General features: G+C 41.0%; 1 protein-coding gene across 1 annotated transcript in view; it reads left to right on the top strand.

Annotated features, from left to right (window-relative positions):
- The first annotated feature begins 14,956 nt into the window (after positions 1 to 14,956).
- MORC1 (MORC family CW-type zinc finger 1) overlaps positions 14,957 to 16,364 on the top strand; it is a 164,215-nt gene continuing 162,807 nt past the window's right edge. The window contains exons 1-2 of the mRNA XM_046658774.1: positions 14,957 to 15,000; positions 15,523 to 15,576. Coding sequence (XP_046514730.1) covers positions 14,957 to 15,000; positions 15,523 to 15,576 — 98 coding nt within the window. The remainder of the gene's footprint in view (positions 15,001 to 15,522; positions 15,577 to 16,364) is intronic.

Below are 16,364 nucleotides of genomic sequence, written 5' to 3'. Positions count from 1 at the left end.
CCAGTGAATGAAGCCTTCTCTGATCCCCCAAATCAAATTGGGCTGTTCCTTCTTACATCTGCCCACCTTTAGTACGTAGGCCATATCTCCCTGTATTATGATTACGTATGTACATTGTGATGTTCCTGAGTAGATTACAAGCTCCCTAAAGACTGGTACTGCACCTTACTCTTTTTTGTATGCCTTCAGTGCCCAGTACAGTGCCTATCACATAATAGCCTCATATAATAGCCCTCAATAAACATGACTGAACTTAATGGAATAGACCGATTCAAATTAAATTGAACTGCATTAAATTGAGTCAGTATTTTCCTGTGCTGGTCTATCTGTATGCAGCCTTATCTTACTGACTGAAAAAAAAACAAGTATAATGTAGTAATTTTGTGTTTATGTTGAGGTTTGGGTTTTAAATAATGCTCCCCAGAGCTTGTCTCTTCTTATGATTTATAGAAGAAAAAAGTTGGATGCATGAAAATTGGCAATCTTAATTATAAAGATATATGCTCTTTGAAATGAAATTGGAATATCTGTCTTTGAAAAATAGAAAGATCAAGTGGCATGAATTAATGAAGCTCATCAATGGAGGCTGTTTACAACTTTGATGCTGTGTACTTAGAAATTATTACTTTAATATGATACGAGAGACCTTGGTAAGCTCCCATGGTTTCTTCCATATCAATGAAATATGTTAGAAGAAAAATGTGTAAATCAGGTCTAATTTTACAAAAAAAAACTTTTTTAAGAAGAAAAAAGAAAAGAAAGAAAACTTACCAAGGAGCAAGCTGAACTTAGTTTCTGCTCTAGTCATGTCACCAATGCAATCAGACCCAATAAATGCAAAGCATCGGAGAAAGCAATGCTCATTTATAAAATTCTGGTAAGAAGTGATGGAGGGTAAGGTGCACCCTGGCGTGATTCCATTACATGATTGACATCAATAAAAGGTAGAGAGTCAGGCAACGTGTTGGAGGAGGAGAAGATACCAACCCTTATAAACATTGTGCTGAATTTTCAACAGTATTCAATCTATCGAAAATAAGCTGGTGGTAGCACTTATTTTTGTGAAGTTATTTCAGATTCTCAAAAAGATGCTATGTGATATAAAATGTTACCATAGCACCTGGTAAACGAGTCAATTTTAAGCTGATATGACTGTAGATGGATTTGTTATACTTTACATCCTAAGACAGAATATAATGTGTCATTATGGTCAGGTCAAACCTCTTAGGGATGCTGTTTCTCTCCTAGGACTGAGGGACCATCTCATTCCATCCCCAGTTATTGGCTTACGTTTAGACAGAGAATGACACAGCAAGAACATCTCAAGAATGAATAAGAGTTTCTGTAAAGTCTTGTGCTACAGGAAGAAAGTAGCTCTTTAGTGAGCACGGGATGTCAGAATCAGACTCGGTATAATGCAGAAACTACTTTTGAATTACTAAGTAGAATATTGTTTTGCCTTGGAAGCTGGGGCTTTCTTTTTATTTTTTCTCAATTTGTGAATAAAATGAAGCCTTGCTGAGGACAAAAAGGAGGTATAGTCTCCTTTTAACTTTCCCGTCCACTGAAGTACACTGTACTCCCTCTTACCATCATGACTATTGAGCCTTCAATACTGCTGTCACTAGGACACGGGGACCTACACCCACCATATATTAAGAGTAGGAGATTGATTCATTTGGAGAATTTAGCTAAAATATTGGAGAGATGTGTTCTGCTTTTGTATTCATTTTTAGAGTGACTGCTGTGGATTTAAAAGCTTGCTATTGCCTGAGATGCCTTAGGCTTAATGAGGTTTGGAAATGTAGCTTAAGGACTAGCATAATAGACTTCTTTTTTACTAGAGGTAGGTAGCTCAGGGTCTTTCAAAGATTGAGCTGATCCTTCCTAGTTTGGAGAGGAGGGGGGCTCCCTGTTATATGGGGGCTCATTGTCCTCTTGAGATCTGGGCCACCCTACTGTCCAGGATTTCCTTCTTTCCCACTTATTTGTTAATTTGTACATCTACTACACAGCGGTGTAAAAAGACAGACAGTAGGGACATTTACAGACTTATCCCTCAGTTATTATTCATTCATTCAACAACTGTTTACTGGGCACTTCTTATATTCTATGCACTTTCAGAACCCGTCTATTTTGAACACATTTGATACACATTGTTCCAGTACTAGAGTTACAAAGATATAGCAAACATTGTTTCTTGTGTGAGAGAAGATAATTTCAGGGAAAGTTTCCCAGCCAGGCGAGCTGAAGTTTTCATGAGGACGAAGAAAATTCCAGGAAAAGAAAGAGCATAGGTATAGATCAAGGGGCTTGAACAGACACGGTACACTAGTCAGCCACCGTTTGAGGCAATCACAGTCACATTTGTGATGACTATACTAGCTTACTTTAAAAATTCTCTACATAATTGATGTTCAATAATTTCAGTGATTTCTATTGGTTGTCACTATAAACAAATTGGAGTAATTTAAAGATGTGGCATTAATACAAATGTATACAGTCTAGCAGTTTAAGTAAAAATGCCAATCTATTTTATGATATGGTGTTGGAATCACACAACTTCTTGATTAAGCTTTGAGCTAATGCATGCCAAGGCATTTTCCTCATTATATACTGAATAATTGATAGTTGACAATATGTGACACTTATTGGGCATCAGCAATGTGCCGGCTTATTTACAGAGCACAGAACTATCAAGGGACCCTGCCCAATTGGCTCACTATCACAACGCAGTCTGTCATTTGCTAAATCTTCCTTGCTTCACTAAACTAAAAACAAAGAAAACATTTCTGGAGATTCACTGCAGAAGTGAATGGGGCCAGATTTTCTCCACAGGTAGCTCTGTGGGCATTAGCATTAGTTCCATAGGGAAGCAATTTTCTCCCGGGGTTCTGGTAATCTCAGAAGATAAACTTGACAATCTAGTATAGATTTGAAGTAAAGCCTGACCTATCATTTTATGATGCTTTTTTCCTGCTGCAACCTGTAATTGAGCCCTCAACCAGTGTGACTTTCTCAGGATAAAAATGTAAGTACTTGTGTTTCAGTCTAGTGCATACGAAAACAACAGCTGGATTCTCCAGGGAAAAGCTTAGCCTTAAAGGATTTAAAGTATTGCTTGAAATTCCTTGTTCCTTGAGAAAAAGATGGGAGAGTGAAGATACAGGAGAAGGTTATGGAGGAAAGCATATGAAAATGAAAAGCCGCGGGTGGGTAGGGGAATTTGGGAGGGTAAACAGAGAATTCTGAGTGCTGAGTTGGAAGAGGTAAGTGGTGAAAAAGTTAGAACATAGAGATGACACAGTGGCTGGATAAGAGTGGCAGAAATTGCTTTCCAGTGATTTGTTGTTGGATGGCTGTGTTAGTTTGCTAGAGTTGCCATAACAAATATCACAGACTGTGTGGTGTAAACAATAGAAATTTATTTCTCACTGTTCTGGAGGCTGAAATCCAAGATTGAAGTGTCAACAGATTTGGTTTCCTCTAAGACCTCTTTTTGGCTCTTTTTTGGCCAACCTCTCGCTGCGTCTTCACATGGTTGTCCCTCTGTGCACACTTGCTTCCCTGGTGTCTCTGTATGTTCTAAGCTCCTCTTCTTATAATGACACCAATCAGACTGGATTAGAGCCCACCCCAACAACCTCATTTTAACTTAATCACCTCTCTAAAGGCCTTATCTCCAAATACAGTCACATTCAGAGACACTGGGGGTTAGGGAAACAGCATGTGAACTTTGAGGGGACACAGTTCGGTCCATAACAAGTAGCAAAGAGAAAGCCCTTCAACTGTGGGTAATTTTGCTTCTCTCAACTCTCCTTTCTCCATGAAGAATAAGAGTGTATGGGAGGTTGACGGGGAATAGGAGAGGGAGGAAGAGCCCTGTGAGGATCTGTCAGCTGATGATGCTTTTCCTTGGTGAGATTGCTCTTCTCTCTTGGATAGAAGAGAGGTTTGAGAAAGACAAGAAGTGCTCCCCCGCAGTCCTCCCACTGCATCTCCCCTCATTCAGTTTCCATCCTAGGAATTCAAAAATCATTAAGTGATGTGTATTTCTTGGTCAATATCAGGCTAATGTAACATTTTAGTTCCCTTTCCCACTGAGGCTGACAAACCTGTTGGTGGGTTCATTACTTTTCCATGGAAGGAAGATGGATCAGGGCAGGTGCAAAGGGGCAAGAACGAGTTAGGGGACTTGGCCTGAGACCTTCTATACTACGGCAGCATTGGTTTCATTTTTAGGAGGCTGTTCAGGTAGAATTCACAAATTTCTCATGTGCCCTAAAACCAGATTACTTGGTTTATCCCTGGTTATATAATAGGCATTAAATGCATTATTATAGTTCTTTTTCTTTATTATCCATTGTAATATATTTCTGAAGCAAACCTGAGAATATTATCCTTTGGAACTAGAAAATCAAATTTAGTACACGTTTCAAGGCTCTTGAAACTGGGATTATGCCCATATGGAGGGTTCCTATGAGGAACAGAGATTCAACTTTTGATGGAGATATAATGGTTATAGAATCTCAGCCTATTTCAAAACTCTAGTCCCCTTTATGTCAGTGAGAAGCCATGTTCTCCACTGTCACCATCACACTTTCTGCTCAGGATTAATAATCCTTTGGTTACTTTAGATGAGAATTATGATGCTATAAAAAAGAGAACTTTAGACGGGGACAAGAACGGAAGGGTAGTCCTGAAAAGGAGGAGGAGGAAAAGGAAGAGACTATAAACCCAGAAAAAAATAGCATTAGGAATCAGTCTAAGATAATTAAACAAAGACACTTCATATTCTGATTGAGATATAGGTACAAAGACCAGACCATGACAAAGACTGGGGGTACATCTGTGTCTAGGGGAAAGTGAAAGACAGACAAGGGGGTAGGTACATGACCAACTATATACTATTCAATCATGCACCTAGCTGTCTTGAAGAAAGTTTTAAACCTCTAAGTTATAAAATAATGAGAGGCAAAATTGAATAAATCCAGCCAAGTCTAATGAGGCTAGTCCCTTGAACTCCTTGGGGGGAAATCCTGCCAGTGGAAAGTTGATAACAATAATTAGTCACCACCACTAGTGTTTATGGGGATTTTTATCTGTAGGAGTTAGATACAAGAGACAAGGAAATGACACTTTTGGAATCGTGATATCGGCTCCAAATATCACTCTTCATTGGTGAGAGGCTACCTAGTGATGGAAGTCCCTTAAATGATGGAGTGATTAGATTCGGCAGGAAGTAATATTCTGAATAGAGACAACAACTGAACTTCCCAATTAGGTGGGTAATGATCAGGGGGCAGAGAGCACTTTTTCTAGAAATGGGGAGGGACAGCTGGGAGAATGAAAGAGAAAGAGATAGCCCGCAAAGAAAAAGGGACTGAGAGAAGCGTATTACAGAGACTGATGCAGAGTCAGGAAGCTTCTGTGGAAAGGCTTCGGGCCCTAAACAAATATCTCACTCCTTATCCCCAGCCTCCTTGTGTCACCCCCTAACTGAGTGATTTAGGGTGAAAAGAGGGGGAATTTGTAAACCTGATAGATGCTGTGGACTTTCAATCCCCATATGCACACTTCACATCAAAACCTGTTGGCATTCTTTGTTGATAAGATGTTTTCCAGCAGCATTATATGTTATCAGTAAGCAGATCCAGGAAGATGCTCTGTCATTAACTCACCACTTGGATAAGATCTAGGAGCAAGTCCCTACTTCTGGACAGGGCTCCAGTCTCCATCCAAGGTGGGGATAGCCAACAAACACCTCTGAACCAAAAACCAAGGTAGCATCAGTGTTTCAACTTGGAACCTCAAAACTCGCTACATCTACATTCAGCCCACATTCAGTAATTCTCCTCCACCACACTGTATTATTTCTCCCAGTGGTATCCGTGAAAGGAAAGCTTTTGTGCCCTACTGGAGAAATTTCAGGCTGCAAATAAAAAGATGGTGGCTTGTTGGGCTGATAATAGAGGATCTCTGACACTACCTCACAGGCTCATTTCTTCTACATGTTGGATTTTTTCCACTCCTTTATTGTCATGTTATATTTATGGTGGAACAAAGATCATCCAAATTTAACAATAAAACAAATAAAACCAAAAACTATTCTACAACTGTTATGCAGCTTTGCTTATAGACAAAAAACTGTGCTTGCTCTAAATTTTTCATTACAACATTCTCTGAGCTTACCTTAAATAACAGAAGTGTGGCAATTTGATGTGGGAGGAATGCGATAATAGTCAAAAAAATATCAGATAGTCAACAAATTTTGCATTAGAAACAGAAGTTTAGTTGAGAGTCTTAAAATATGCCAGGCATTTTCTGGATGTTGTTGTGCTATGAGGGGAAGAGAACACAATTATGGGCAAGAAAGGTCCCCAGACTGAAAATTATCCAGTGGAGAGCTACAGAATAATTTGTTTCATTTCAAAGGTCTGCAGTTTGAGTTAGATATGAAATTTTAAGAGGTGGTTCTTTTTGCCACAGCAGGAAAAATGTGCATACCTCTCTCTTTGAATTACCAGTGATTCATTTCATGTCCGTAAGTGCTGTGCAAAGGTCAGGGTACAAGTTTTCCTTACATGTGTGAGGTTTTTCTCACCTTTGAACTTTTAAAGAGACTTTTATTACAGAGTGCCCCAAAGATCGATGTGTCTTGTTTCATCACTTTGCATTCTAATAATGCACTAAATCTGGCAATTTGCAATGGTTTTTAAAAAGGGTTTTATTGAAAGAAGATGGAACAAGTTTGAGAGGGACTTGGCCACATTATTTTCCCTTCATTTTCTACAGACACATCCCAGGAAATACAATTATAGAAAATGCTGTCTTGTCTTTTCAGGTCAAGGCTAGTGTATAATTCCTGGCAACCTACTGAGTTGACATATAGCCTCAATTCATAAATTGGACATTAGTATCTAAATGGAAGTTCTGTACAGAAAATTTTCTTTATAGATTCTTTTTTGGTCAATCTTGACAAATACTGCCTTAAATCCACAAAATTTACATTTCCCCATCTGCTCTCCTGTGTGTGTCTCTTTCTTTCCTGGTAACTTTAACCAGCTTCTCCCATTCCTAGGAGCTTCTCCACCTCTTATTTCAGTGGCACAGAGGCTCAATAGCTTCACTAATATTTTCCATAACACAAAATGCTGTTTTATTGAAAAATGACAGCTTGTTGTTAGTTAACTCCATTGAAGACAGGAAAACCATATATTTATTTAAAGTGCATTGACAGTTCTCTACTTGGATATGCTATTTAATGCTAAACCTTCACATGACAATAAACTTGTTCTCTTCTACCCTTCAAACTGGTGATTTTTTTGTGGCCTGCCCCATACCATCTCCCCAGGACTTCAAGCGTAAAAGCATGGGACGACTTTTGCCTCATCTTTCTTGTTTGCTTCCCTCAGTCCCTTGAAGAATTAAAGTAAGCCACCCAAGCTTGTATTTCCCCACTACATTAGCTATTATCTGTTGGTCCCACTGAGAAATGCCAACTCCCAGGTTTTCCTAATGAAGACCTTTCGTATCCATCTCTTTCTCTCCATCAGCACCACTCAAGGCCTCTTCTCTGTTATCTCCTCTTCACTTTATTGCACGTCTTCTAGAGGTGACCTTTCCAGCTAAGTAAGCTATCAGGGAATCCAGTTCATCTTTTCCCCTTAACATCAAGATTCTCCCCAGCTCAAGAGTCTATTCCTGACTTTCTATTGCAACAGTCTTCTCTCTGGCCTTCCTGTTTCTAGTCTTGAACTCCTCCAGTCCAGTATTCACAGGCATCCAGAGTGATCCTTACGAAGCATAAACTCATTCATGGCTCTCCACTGCTCAAGGCTTGACTCTGGTTTCCACTTTCCTGCTGGATACATTCCAAATTCTTCAGCACAGCATTCAGGGCCCACAGTAATCTGGCTCCCACTTCCTTTCCAGTCCTCTCTAAACTTGTGTCCTCTTCTTTCCTGCCCCACTTTGCACCCCACACTCCGGACATAATGAGCTACTTGCTGAATATCCATGCATTCACTTTTCGTTTTTCCAACTGAGGACTCTGCCTAGAATGACAATCCCAGTTCTGTTCACCTAGCAAACGTAAGCTCATCTTTCAAGGCACTGTCCAAGTGTCATCATTCCTTGAAATCTTTTCTAATCCACCTCCCTCCTTGGAGTCTGGGCTCCTCTCAGAGGACCTGTAACACCTTAATGAACTAATTGGTGCCTTAAAAGTCCATCAACGTGATAGAAACTGTACATCGCCTCCTTTCTTCTCCACGTACTTTCTCTCCAATCTCTCCAGTTGGAGAGGTTGGAAAATATACTTAGACACTTTAGCAGCCAAGGCTCTGGATGTGAAAAAATTATGTTTTGTTTTACTGCTACCATGCAGGACATGGGACGTGAGTGTGTAGAGGCAATGGCCAGCCTCAGCATTCCCAGATGTGGAAACCGTCCTCATGGCTAGCTGGAGGCAGTTGAAGCAGTGGCATCAGCCAACTGCCACCCTCTGTTCTGCAGCTTCATGGTGTGAGGCTGAATTTAATTGATGGTCCCCTGGTTTTGGCCCTTTTATCCCTTCTAAGGGTTCTGTAAATATCCATTTCCCTGTAATATATGCCTTTGTGTCAACATACCTGGAATGGTTTCTCTTTCCTACATTGAAACTTGATAGAGTCTGCCTCTATTAAATTCTAACACTTTGGAGACAGAAACAAGCTATTCTCATTTTTGTATTTCTGGAACCTACCATAGATCTGGCTTTCACCAAATAAATGACTGCTTCACTTTATGAACCAATAATGGCTTCAAATTACGTGTCACACTAAACATAAACTTCACCCTGACACACCAACTCCTCTCTAACACTCTCCTTCCTTATCTGGACAACTTTGTCTCTTCCTGCGCCTCAGTCTAGTGATTCCAGTTATTATATTCTGTACACATACCCTTCTGTACACATGCCCTTTCCTCTATCTCTTTGTTCTGATGGCTATTCTTGTCTGCAGTATCTTTTTTCCTCTCAACACACATTTGCCACATCTGGCAAGAAAAGACTTATAAATCCTAGTCCAAAATAACTAATCTTTGGCTGATGCCCAATGATGGAACGAAAGGTATGCTTCTGATGCTTTCTGTAATTATGCTTTGTCTCTCTCTATTGGTTAGAAATTGGCTACAAGTAAAAGAAAATCTAATTATAATTACTTTAATAAAGATTAATTTTAAGTTTTGTTTCATAACAAAAAATCTGGAGATGAGTGACCGCTGGCTTTGGTTTAGTAATTCAAGAATGTCTGGGACAGCTTCATGCAATTCTCTTGCCCTTCCCCTCATGGATGCAAAATCCAGATATTGTGCATGTATTCAAGGTGGAGACAAGAAAGAGAAAGATAGAGCTGGCCCTGCCTGGGTCTCTTATCAGGAGAGCAAAGCCTTCCTAGAAACTACTCAGCACACTTCTGCTTCTATCATTTAGGAGGACTGAGTCAGATGGCCACTCCTTGTTACAAGGAAGACTAGGAAAGCAAGTTTTCAGCTTTGAGAGTAAAAAGAAGAAAGCTGGGACAATGGCTAGTGGGGTAGCCAACTCAAAGGGACTACCACATTTTCTAACTAATTTAATACCATAATTATTCTTTGGGCAAGCTCTAGGCCTCATATTTTCCACAGTCTCCAGAGGAGCTTACCACAGTGCTGTGTATCTGGAATATAAAGACTTCCAGTTACATGGATAACTGGCAACTGATGTAATGAAAACCCCACCATTGTCTAACATGGAGTAGTCTGGAAGTGACGAAAACACACTAACCTGGTTCAGTCTTGCACAAAAGCAAGAAAACGAACCAGTTGGGTGTGAGTTGATCTCAGAGATATTTCACCATTATCAAATAAGGGTCACTGGCCTCTTTCAACATTATCACCTTAGTAGCATTTGCTTTCTGTGTTTATTATAATATGCCAGTGTCACTTCTTAATTATAGTTCTTAGGAAACGGTATACTATTGTGAATGGTTGGTCGGTATAAGCATCCATGTCTTATGTTTATAAACTTTTTCTTAAGTTTAAACACACTTGTGAAGAGAAATGACATGCTGGTTCATACAAAGTTATTTAAATGAAAGCGGGAGAGTGTAGTTTGAAAGATGTGAGCTGTCGTTTGTGACCAGGACATGAGCGTGGCAAGGCTGAAATGTTTAGTTAGGAAGAACTCAAGTCTCTTGTCCCAGATTGACTCTCCTTAAAATCAGGATAAACCATAAGATGAGCAGATGGTGTTCTCATTTTAAATTTCCCCTTCCTGCTATTTCCCCAGTATTTTTATCATGAAATAATGTTAAAATGAATTTTAAGGCAGGGTTGGGGGAGGTGGCTAAAACAAAGAAGCCCAAAAGTATACCATGAAGAGGAACAAGATTTGCCTTTACAATGGGAAGGTGGCTAAGCAGAGCTGAAATGGGGAAGGGGAAAAGGGTTTTGGTGGACTGTGTGCAGTAACTCTTAGGCCCCTTTTTTAGCACCATCTAACACATCCCCCTGCGTTTCTGTCATGTAGGTCAACTAGTATTATCTCATGCTTTGGGACTGGCTCCTTACTGTTGGAAAGCCCTGCTCAGATTATTAGAAGGGATCCTTCTGTGATAATCACATCCTTCCCTCTGGTAGAAATTAGATATTATAGCCTTTACTAATTACAGGCTAGTGGCTCCGGTGCCCTCCCAATAGTAACTTGCTTGGAGATAGCAGCTGGAAATTGGGGTAGTAAAGCAAATCCAGAAGAGGCTTATCAAGCCTTTCTTGGCCATAAAATGAAAATAAAATATCATATTCGTGAAGTTCTATGGAAGGAAAAATTGGAAAGATAGCGTAAATTGCTTACTAAAGAGAATTTTGCCATCAAAACACCATCACATCAGCCTCTGTGAAAGCAAAAATGCAATCAGGAAAATTACTTGAAATGTTTATGTTTACTTCTAGTTTTCAAATTAAAGTAGAACAGCATGTTCCTCTGGGTTGTCATTCAAATTCTCTCTTCCTCTCCTGATTCCTATAAATATAGTAGCTGATAAACTCCTTTCTTTAGAAGTAGAAAGACCATCCCAAAATTGACAATTTTCTTTTCTTTTTTGAGAGCCTCATCACTTATATGACACCTGGAAATCACAAACATATCTAGTTCAAGTTCTTGATTTAAGAGACGCTCATTTCTGATTTTAAAACTATCATGTAAAATCTCTGCTGAGAACCATTGGACTGCCTTAGTTTGCAAGTCATGCAGCCCTAGATTGTATGAGTTTGGACACTTCTTAGAGGTCAACTAGGTCATGAACCAAGTTCTCATCCCAGCCAAGACCTTTCCATACGGCATCCTCAACAAATCTTGTTTCAGCTTGGGTTTTGATGACTTGGTACTCAGTGCTTTGAGAGTAAGACCATTTGGACAGCTGGCGTACACAGTCCCTCCTTACATTTATCCCCACTCCTGCCCCTCTTCCACTCGCTTATTTCTGTCCTTTGGAACAATACACAATGCCTTTCCTTGAGCCGGGCCAGCACATCAAATAGTCGAATGTCAGCTGACACAGGGAAAAGGCTCTCAGGAACACAAGCCTCCCCATTACAGCAAAGTCCAAATTCTGTTCTCATTGCCTTTAGTTCTTCCTTCCTTTCTCTGTCTGGCTGATCTCTTATTTCCTTTCTTTCCTTCAACTGGAGAAAACATGATCAACCCAAGACACAGAGGATGGTAGGTGCTGGGGTTAGAACACGAAGCCGCTTAACCTCTGTTGCTGTGTAACAAAAGGCACAAGTAAAGGGAGCTAGCCATTTTCGTTTCCTATATTCCAGACATGGAGACTCAGATTGTCTACATTCTTTACGAGTGGGTGTAATAATTTCCGATCAAATTCTAACTTCAGCCTTGGGCTCCATTTCCCAGCTGGGAACTAATAGGAACAGCAGTCTAGGAAGGTTACATGAATCTTAACTCGGGGGGAGGAGGCTAGCTCAGAGGCCTCATTCTCAAAGGCTGGAAACAAGACCAGCAACGCCCCAATCTTGCCAGACACCCTGGCCCACAGCACAGGGTGAGCTTGGCGCTCCGGCCGCCAGGGGGAGCTCGTGTTGGCCCAGCCCGGCGTGGGCGTGGGCGTGGGCGTGGGCGGCCGGGGCGGAGGGTCCTCGTCTCTTCGGCCGCGCGGGTCGCGTGCGAGGACATGAGCGACAAGTATGCTGGTCTGCCGCGGGCCCGCCTGCATCTGGATTTCATCCACGCCAACTCGTGAGTGTCCGGCAGAGCCAGAACAGGGGAGGGTCTCCACGTGGTGGAGAAGAGTTGGTCCATTTCCTAGGCAAATACCCAGTTTCAAAACAAAGGAACTTGGTATCGTTGATTTATGGAAATATTATTTATGTGTTTATTTAAAGTTGTTTATGCTTTTTAAAAAAAAAAGAATGGAAAAGTGATAAAGATATATATATGCTGGGCCAGCCTAACTCCTTCTGGTGTTCTTCAGTTCACACCAAGTGGTAGGAAGGCCCCACATTTAACGTTTAACAAAACTATTTAATTGTGGTCAGCAGAACCCTAATTCTACCAGCCTCGCCCATCTCTAGTGATTTCTCTGCCCAAAACACTGACATTTTAAAGATTAAAGTTCCCCTCCAGAGAGTAATTTGTATTTATTGATTCCAGCCTCTGTGGCCTCCTAGTCTTTCCAAAAATGTAACCTATCTCAGGATAGAATTCTCACATTTTAGTTATTCAGGGCACTCTTGCTTCTTTGTCAGGCCCAGATGCCTCTTGGCTGCTCATTAGGTGTTATTTCAAATACTAAGGTTGCAGAGGCGGGTGACACAGGTTTTCTGTTCCATCTGTCATTTCCAACACAGCAAAGCATGGTGGCGGGTGGCAGGTGATTCACAGTGGTATGTCGGGAATCTTTTAGTAATTTGGACTTGCTGAAAGTCCTAGTTGACCTAAGGGTTGCACCAGATTTGAAACCACAGAAATGAAAGTGTAAAGAAAGCCAGGGAAGGCCAGCCTTCCTGTGTGGGACAAACTGTAATTTTTACAGAAAGCAGAGTAAAACAGGCAATATTCAGCAGCCATTTAGTTTTTCTCTATCATGAATGATTGATTTCAAGCCGGAAAGGATGGGACAAATGGTTAAAAGTTAACTGAGGTGGAAGACAAATGAAGAAATAGCAATTTTCAGTGAGTTTAAGAAAAATTATAAGCCAAGTGCTGGAAGGGCTGTGAATTTTATCTCAGGAGGCTTCCTCAGCCTCGGTTTTTTATTGTTTCTGCAACTATTGCTCCCCAGCTTCTTCCTCCCAGAAACCACCTCGTGGTCCCCCCTGCTCACACCCCGTTATCAGTTGGTGGTCTGGTAACTTAGCAACAAAAGTGGCAAAAACGTGAACAGAACAAAATCAGATACAGATTGGCGTCTTCTCAGCAGCCCTAGGTGGGTTTTTGTTTGAGACTTCCCTCAGCAAAAACAGGAGTGATTTTTAATTTCCCCCTTGCTTCACCCCCACATCCGGTCCATGCAGTCTTCTTCATTCTGTCTCTAACTGTGTCTCAGATTCATCCATTTCTCTCCATCTCCACTGCCACGGACCGTAGTCCAAACCGCTGCCATCTGCCTTCTGGACTTCTCCACACGCCCTCTAAACTGGGTTCTCTGCTTCCTGTTCTTGCTCCCCTATGGTCCATTTTCCTGAAAGCTGCCACAGTGAGCTTTTAAAACAGTAAACCAAATATGCCTCTCTTCCTGAAACACAACAGTGGTTTCCAGTTGCACGTAGACCAACCAAGTATGAGCTCCTAACCTTGGAGTTGGAGCCCTGCGGGACCCGGCCATCCCTGCATCCCAGCCTGATGTCCCCGTTTGGCCATGGCCAGGACAGCCTGGCCTCCTAGACTGTTTCCTGCTTCAGGGTCTCTGCACCTCCTGCTCTTGCTGGAGAGTTTTCATGCTGGCTCTGCAAGGGGCTGAGTTCTCCTCGTCCTGCAGAGCTCGGTTTAAGTGTCTTGCACGAGGAGAAGCTCTCGTCCTGCAGAGCTCGGTTTAAACGTCTTGCATGAGGAGAAGCCCTCCCTGACCTCCAGGCCACTCCTCACCAGTGCCTCTTCCCCATCACCCGTCCTCATTGCAGCTAATCCCAATCTGTCATTTCCTCTTTTTTTGGTTTACTTGTGCATTTTCTGCATTCCCCACTGCCTTGAGCCCCAAGAGGGTAAAGACCATGTCTGTCCACATTGGCGCATGACAGGCAGTCAGTAAAAATGAAACAGTACAGAAATGTATATGGCCTTTTTTTTTTTTTGTCAGAATGATTGCAGTTACTTTCCTGAAGGATTGTTTATATACTGAATTTCTGTACATTGAATCACGTGTTTTAAATTCACTATAAAGGCCCGTGGTTTAAAGTGCTAGTTTTGTAAAGCGTGTCACCTACACTTCTCTTTTGCCCTATTTTAGATTTTTATACACCAGCTTTCTTTGTGGGAAGGGACTTTTTCTGTAACAATAGTATTTAATAGATTTTTGTAAGTGACAAACTTGCAACCTGACTCGCATCAAGATACCCCACATCAGCGTGTGTTTAAAGTTAGAAATTACCAAAATAATGGATATATGTATGTACATTTTAAAATTTTAAATTTTAAGCTAACATACTGTCCTGTGGCCTGAGGTGTCTGGAGTCTCTGAGATACCACAGGTGATCTTTCCTCTTGTACAAACGAGCGGATGTTTTTTGATAAATGGGTCTCTCTTGCTTCTGCTACTTGGTTCCTAAATATAAAAAGACAATTGCATGCTGCATCTGCCCTTAATGCTGTGATAAAGTTGCTGCTTGCACATCGGGAAATGAAAAGCAAGCGTGGGACCCCGCAGGCAGCCTGCTTTCACCCACAGATGAACGGTCAGCCTTCAGAGCATGAATAGTGATGGCTTCTGATGTGATCTGTTACCTGGAACCTGGCACTAGGGGGTACAGGAGAGAGTGACCTCAGGTATTCCATGAGGTTATCTGTGAGGTGAAAAGATCCACAGAAAAGCAAGATTAGTGGGGCAAACGGGTCCCCTGCTCTCCTGGGCCTGCAGACGGCACCTGATGGCCTTTTAGTGGGCCAGGATTTTGATCAATATTTTTCAGAAATAATTTGACCTTAAATAATACAATTTTAGTGAAAAGTTCTCTGAAAAAACTTGAGTGAATGCTTATAAAGCAATTTTAAAACATCAAAATATGCTCTGACTACAGTAAGGTTGCTGAAGTGTTTATTTTATTAGGAGTGGACAGGATATTTTGGCAATTGTGTTCTAGCCCTGGATTTCTAAAGGAGCACATCTACTTCAGAATCTTGACTGTGCCAAGAAAGTTGTTTCTAGAATAATTCTTCATTGATTATCTGTCTAGACCTGGAGAACATTTGTCTGCAAGTTTTTTGAACCTTTTATGCTGAGTGCAGAATTGGTTTAACTTTTGGTTTACCCTTGATTTCTTCATTAGCACCACTCACAGCTTCCTTTTCGGAGCTCTGGCTGAACTGCTAGACAATGCAAGGTAAGGCTTGTCTGGGAACGATTATTGTGGGCACTTCGTGGCGTAAATCAAGTCTAGTTATATTTAAAGATGAAAAGATAATGTCATTTTTTCCCACCTGGAATGTTTTGTGAGTTGATTTCCTATAAAATCAAGATACTATCGGAAAAAGAACAGGTGAGAGGAGGAATTCTTCATCTTTATTGAGTTTGTATTTATGATCAAACTTGAAGTGCAGGTAAACTGGATGTCAGTTTTTGTGTTAATAACCACGTAATAACAGTTATTCATTGGAATGTTTTTTGAGTTATATATCAATGTATACTGTGTCTTGAGAATTTAGATTTGGGTTTGGGCGTTTCTTGAAGTCTGCGTTGAAGCCAACTGCATGGGTAAGGAGAATATAGCTAACTGTTGTTGATTTCTTACTACGTTATCAGACCCTGTTCAAAGCACTTTATATACAGGTATTAACTCGTTCATCTTGATGACAACACTTTGAGGTGGGAATTATGATCCCTTTTCTATAAATGTGGAAACTGATGCCCCGAGAGGTGAGATGACTTATTCAAGGTCTTACACTTAATATTTGGCAGAGCTAGAATGCAAATTCGGGCTGTCTGGCTACAGAACTCCCCATGCCATTTTACTGTCTCTGACAGTTACTGACGTTTAAGGGACCTCTTTAACAATCTAAGGCCCACTCGATAGTATGTTTGTGGCGGCTTGCGAGGGAGTCACTTTTTCAGCTAACTGAATATGGCATTTGATTTGTTTTACATTTATCTTTCTCTATAACAGAAGAGTTT

This window comes from Equus quagga, chromosome 4, assembly GCF_021613505.1.
Source record: "Equus quagga isolate Etosha38 chromosome 4, UCLA_HA_Equagga_1.0, whole genome shotgun sequence".
Lineage (NCBI taxonomy): Eukaryota > Metazoa > Chordata > Mammalia > Perissodactyla > Equidae > Equus > Equus quagga.
This window is presented reverse-complemented; position numbering and strand designations above follow the sequence as displayed.